Below are 237 nucleotides of genomic sequence, written 5' to 3'. Positions count from 1 at the left end.
CAGGGCCGGAGCCCAAGACCCGCCGGGATCTGCCGGGCAAGTACGGGGACAGGCCCGCCGCGCGGCAGTCAGACGACGACTCGGAGGTCGTCAGCGACGACATCAGCGACATCTTCCGCTTCCTGGATGACATGAGTGCCAGCGGCTCCACGGGGGTGATCCCCTCCTCCTGCTACAACAGCACGGGGTCCCTGTCCCAGCTGCCCAAGTCAGATGGTGACAGCTCCGGGCTCGGCG

The 237-nt window shown here is 67.9% G+C and overlaps 1 protein-coding gene across 1 annotated transcript in view; it reads left to right on the top strand.

Annotated features, from left to right (window-relative positions):
* The window catches only part of KIAA1024 (KIAA1024 ortholog), a 40,168-nt gene that overhangs the window by 1,513 nt on the left and 38,418 nt on the right, over positions 1–237 (top strand). The window contains exon 3 of the mRNA XM_014529201.1: positions 4–234. Within this exon, the coding sequence (XP_014384687.1) occupies positions 4–234 (231 nt within the window). The remainder of the gene's footprint in view (positions 1–3; positions 235–237) is intronic.

The sequence above is a fragment of the Myotis brandtii genome, unplaced genomic scaffold (genome assembly GCF_000412655.1).
Source record: "Myotis brandtii unplaced genomic scaffold, ASM41265v1 scaffold1166, whole genome shotgun sequence".
Taxonomy (NCBI): Eukaryota; Metazoa; Chordata; class Mammalia; order Chiroptera; family Vespertilionidae; genus Myotis; species Myotis brandtii.
This window is presented reverse-complemented; position numbering and strand designations above follow the sequence as displayed.